This window comes from Hippopotamus amphibius, chromosome 12, assembly GCF_030028045.1.
Source record: "Hippopotamus amphibius kiboko isolate mHipAmp2 chromosome 12, mHipAmp2.hap2, whole genome shotgun sequence".
NCBI lineage: Eukaryota > Metazoa > Chordata > Mammalia > Artiodactyla > Hippopotamidae > Hippopotamus > Hippopotamus amphibius.
Window position 1 is genome coordinate 49,572,329 of NC_080197.1, and position 4,956 is coordinate 49,577,284.

At 42.0% G+C, this 4,956-nt stretch overlaps 1 protein-coding gene across 1 annotated transcript; it reads left to right on the forward strand.

Moving 5' to 3' along the window:
- The first annotated feature begins 1,517 nt into the window (after positions 1 to 1,517).
- LOC130833298 (complement component 1 Q subcomponent-binding protein, mitochondrial-like) lies at positions 1,518 to 2,548 on the forward strand. Its single transcript, XM_057702788.1, has one exon. It carries the CDS (start codon positions 1,518 to 1,520, stop codon positions 2,340 to 2,342), a length of 825 nt encoding a protein of 274 aa, XP_057558771.1. The 3' UTR covers positions 2,343 to 2,548.
- The last annotated feature ends 2,408 nt before the right edge of the window (positions 2,549 to 4,956 follow it).

Consider the following 4,956-nt stretch of genomic DNA (forward strand, 5'->3'; position numbering starts at 1 on the left):
GATATGAGTATCGCTACTCCAGCTTTCTTTTGATTTCCATTTGCATGGAATATCTTTTTCTATCCCCTCACTTTCCATCTGTATGTGTCCCTAGGTCTGAAGTGGGTCTCTAGTAGACAGCATATATATGGGTCTTGTTTTTGTATCCATTCAGCCAGTCTGTGTCTTTTGGTTGGTGCATTTAGTCCATTTACATTCAAGGTAATTATTGATATGTATGTTCCTGTTACCATTTTCTTAATTGTTTTGTTTTTGTTTCTGTAGGTCCTTTTCTTCTCTTATGTTTCCCGCTTAGAGAAGTTCCTTTAACATATGTTGTAGGGCTGGTTTGGTGGTGCTGAATTCTCTTAGCTGTTGCTTGTCTGTAAAGCTTTTGATTTCTCCATCGAATCTGAATGAGATCCTTGCTGGGTAGAGTATTCTTGGTTGTAGGTTCTTCCCTTTCATCACTTGAAATATATCATGCCACTCCCTTCTGGCTTGCAGAGTTTCTGCTGAGAAATCAGCTGTTAACCTGATGGGAGTTCCCTTGTATGTTATTTGTCACTTTTCCCTTGTTGCTTTTAATAATATTTCTCTGTCTTTCATTTTTGTCAATTTGACTGCTATATGTCTTGGCATGTTTCTCCTTGGGTTTTTCTTGCCTGGGACTCTCTGCACTTCCTGGACTTGGGTAGCTATTTCTTTTCCCATGTTAGGGAAGTTTTCAACTATAATCTCTTCCAATATTTTCTCAGGTCCTTTCTCTCTCTCTTCTCCTTCTGGGACCCCTATAATGAGAATGTTGGTGTGTTTAACATTGTCCCAGAGGTGTCTTAGGCTGTCTTCAGTTCTTTTCATTCTTTTTTCTTTATTCTTTTCTGCATTAGTGATTATCACCATTCTGTCTTCCAGGTCACTTATTTGCCCTTCTGCCTCAGTTAATCTGCTATTGTTTCCTTCTAGTGTATTTTTCATTTCAGTTATTGTGTTGCATATCTCTGTTTGTTTGTTCTTTAATTCTTCTAGGTCTTTGGTAAACTTTTCGATCTTTGCATCAGTCTTTTTTCAAAGTCCTGGATCATCTTCACCATCATTATTCTGAATTCTTTTTCTGGAAGGGTGCATATCTCCTCTTCATTTAGTTGTTTTTCTGGGGCTTTATCCTGTCCCTTCATCTAGTACAAAGTCCTCTGCTTTTTCATTTTCTCTGTCTTTCTGTGGCTGTGGTTTTCAATTCCACAAGATGAAATACTGCTGATACTGCTTGATACTGCTGTCTGCCCTCTTGCAGAGGAAGCTATCTCGGAGCCTCCTGTTTACCTCACATTCTTTATCCATTCAAGAAATAATTTTTACTTTCTAGAATCCACAGCATGACAAAAATTTAGAAGCATCACTTTTCATTTTATAAGCCTAGTGTAACCCCAATATCAAAGCTTGTCCGAATGAATGTTTTTAAAAAGTACACATCAGCCCTTCTTGGCTAGAGCCGCCTTAGGCGTTTGCACGTGTTCGCTGCTGCCTCAGTTGCCAAAATGCTGCAGCTGCTGAGCTGCGTGCCCCGCACCCTGGGCACCGCCGTCGCCGGCCTCCGTGCCGCTGCGCCCTCCTTGCTGCTGCTGCAGCCCGCATTCCGGCCTTCCGCCCGGCCCTTCGGGCTGCTCAGCGTGCACACTGGGTCGGTGCAGCTGCCCGGACTCCTGCGGCCTCGGGGGCCCTGCGGCTGCGGCGGACTGCACACCGAAGGGGACAAAGCTTTTGTTGAGTTCCTCAGTGATGAGATTAAGGAGGAAAAGAAGATACAGAAGTATAAGTCTCTCCCCAAGATGTCTGGAGGTTGGGAGCTGGAAGTGAATGGGACAGAAGCAAAATTAATGCGGAAAGTTGCTGGAGAAAAGATCACTGTCACTTTCAACATTAACAATAGCATCCCACCCCCATATGATGGTGGGGAGGAACCCTCAGAAGGGCAGAAGGTTGAAGAACAAGAACCTGAACTGACGTCCATTCCCAATTTTGTGGTTGAAGTTGTAAAGGATGGAAGCGACAAGGCTCTCATGCTGGACTGTCACTACCCAGAAGATGAGATTGGACAAGAAGAGGAGGACCAGAGTGACATTTTCTCCATCAAGGAAGTGAGCTTTCAGTCCACCAGCGATTCTGACTGGAAGGACACAAATTACACACTCAACACAGATTCCCTGGATTGGGCCTTATATGACCACCTCATGGATTTCCTTGCAGACCGAGGGGTGGACAACACTTTTGCTGATGAGCTGGTGGAGCTCAGCACAGCCCTGGAGCACCAGGAGTACATTACTTTTCTCGAAGACCTCAAAGGTTTTGTCAAAAGCCAGTAGAGAAGAGAAGGTGCTAAACACCTTAATCTTATGGCAGGCTTTGGCCAGTGAACAAAACCTACTCTGAAGCCATGCCCACGTGCTTTAAAATGGTTTTCATCCCAGTATCCCAGTATCATGGAAAATAATTCAATTTTAACTTATTTCTGTTGCCTCTTATTTACCATTTATTCTCTACAAAGCTATTTCTAGATTTTTGTATAACATGTTGATGGACAATAAAGTCTCCAAGGTGAAAAAAAAAAAAAAGTACACATCAATCTCACTTATGAATATTGGTTTTTAAATTGTAAATAAATTATAAGATCAAATCCAGCTGTGGATTTAAACAAATAAGCAAAGTCAAAGGTATAATAAGAAGGGACTTCCCTGGTGGCACAGTGGTTAAGAATCCTCCTGCCAATGCAGGGGACATGGGTTTGATCCCTTGTCCAGGAAGATCCCACATGCTGCAGAGCAACTAAGCCCCATGCGCCACAGCTACTGAGCCTGTGCTCTAGAGCCTGTGAGCCACAACTGTTGAGCCCACATGCCACAACTACTGAAGCCTGCATGCCTCGAGCCTGTGCTCCACAACAAGAGAAGCCACACTGCACTGAGAAGCCTGCGCACTGCAACAAAGAGTAGCCACTGCCTGCCACAATTAGAGAAAGCCCACGTGCAGCAACGAAGACCCAATGCAGCTGCTAAATTAATTAATTAATTTTTAAAAAAACGAAGTTGTAATTCAAACTTTTAAAAAAATTAAAATAAAATAAAATCAGAAACAAGGTAAATGTGTTTATTAACACCTGTTATTCTGGTTAAAGCAAAAGCAGGCATGAATCTCAGCTCATAGACTCAAGTTTGCAAGAAGTTACGTGTCCCAGGGTTTTGTTTTTTGTTTTTTTTGCTTTTTAAATAATTCCACTGAATTTCAGTTGAGTCACTATTGTACCAGGTGATTGGAATTTATTCCTGGTCATCATGAGAGTTCCCCTTCCTGCCAGATTTGCCATCTCAGTTGGAGGGGGGAGGAATCCAGTACCAGAAAGGGGAAGCATCTGGCCCTCATGTGTCCACAGTGGCATTTGCTGTGACGTACTTTGTCTTGCCTAAACCTCAGATGTTGGTCTCCTATAGCTGTGGCATTGTCACTTGTTCTCAGCTGCACATTTTCTTAACTTCTCTGTCTCTCAGTTCCTTCTGCACCCCATTTGGGCACCTGAGAATATTAGGTAACCCTTGTGCCTACATAGTGGGAGAGTCCAAGGCTCTCGATGCCTTTGGGCTCATTCTGGACACACATCAAGTTATTCTGCTGCTCCCACCCTCATGCTGAGGTGCGTGGGAATCTTGTGGACTGTCTCCAATCCAACTGTCCAGCTCTGCCCATAGCTTTTTCATTTCTCAAAGAAATAAAGAAATGATATGGTGTGCTGCTTCGCAGGCTCTACTTATGAAAAGGGCAAGGGTCCCCTCTTTTTTCGGTTTCCTGGTCTGTCAAGGATACCTCTTGTTCTCCTGCTGGCATCTCTCCCCTATCCATCCCCCATCCTCCATTTATGGCAGTGCTCGGGCTTCTGGGGAGGGGGACAGGGTGGATGCAGGGACACACTGAAGTTTTGAACCCACTTGCTTCCCTCTAACTCTCCTCTTTCTCTGAATCCAGAGCCTTTTATTTAATCTAAAGAAACACTAGAGCACATTAATCTAAACATTAATTAATCTGTAGTGAAGAACCTTTAGTTTTACTTCCAGTGGTCATGAATTATCATTTTGGTTTATAACACTGTTGAGATAAGTCTGCCAATCATACATTTGGATGTTGTGGCAACAACAAGTTGCTGTAAAGGGTTGCAAATGCTTGCTCTCAATACCTGTACTTACCTCATCACGGGCCAGTAACAACTCATGGATGAGCTGTGGTCCAGAGGCCACATTGAGTAACTGGATACAAAGGCTTGGTTACCTCCACATATGCTCTTCTAAATCTGGTAGACATTTGTACTTAAACATTCCAAGAACTTGACTTCCTTTTCTTGTGCATTCTGCTGTGTCATCCTTTCCCTAAGCCTGTAAGTGCAGAACATCTTAACTGCTGGAGAGAAGTGGTGATGAGGTCACAGAAAATAGTGGAAATGAAAATTGCATTGGTTAACACACCAAGTTTCGCTCTTGCTACAGAAATGAGAAGTATAAAATTAGTTCAAAAAAAAAAAATGAAGAGAACAGAGACTACTCCTAATATTTGTAAATAAATAGATTGCAACCTACAAAAAAAAGGTTTTGTAATAGTTCAGTAGGATGGATGATTACAAAGAATATCAAAATCAAGAGCCCACCTATTATACTAGAATGATGATTAGAAAGCATCATAAAATAAAGGTCTCATTCACATCAACCATGAAACAAAAAACTTGGAGATCAACTTAATAGGAAGTTACAGAATATAGTTGAAGAAAATAATAAAACCTTACTGAGATACGAGATTCTTATTAAGCTAGTAAGTCTATATTGCAAAGAGATATGAATTTGTCTATAAATATAATTCCATTCTACTCAAAATCACATAGGAGGGGTAAGGAGGACTTGACAGTGTGATTTTCAAATCTATCTAGCAATTAAAGGGATG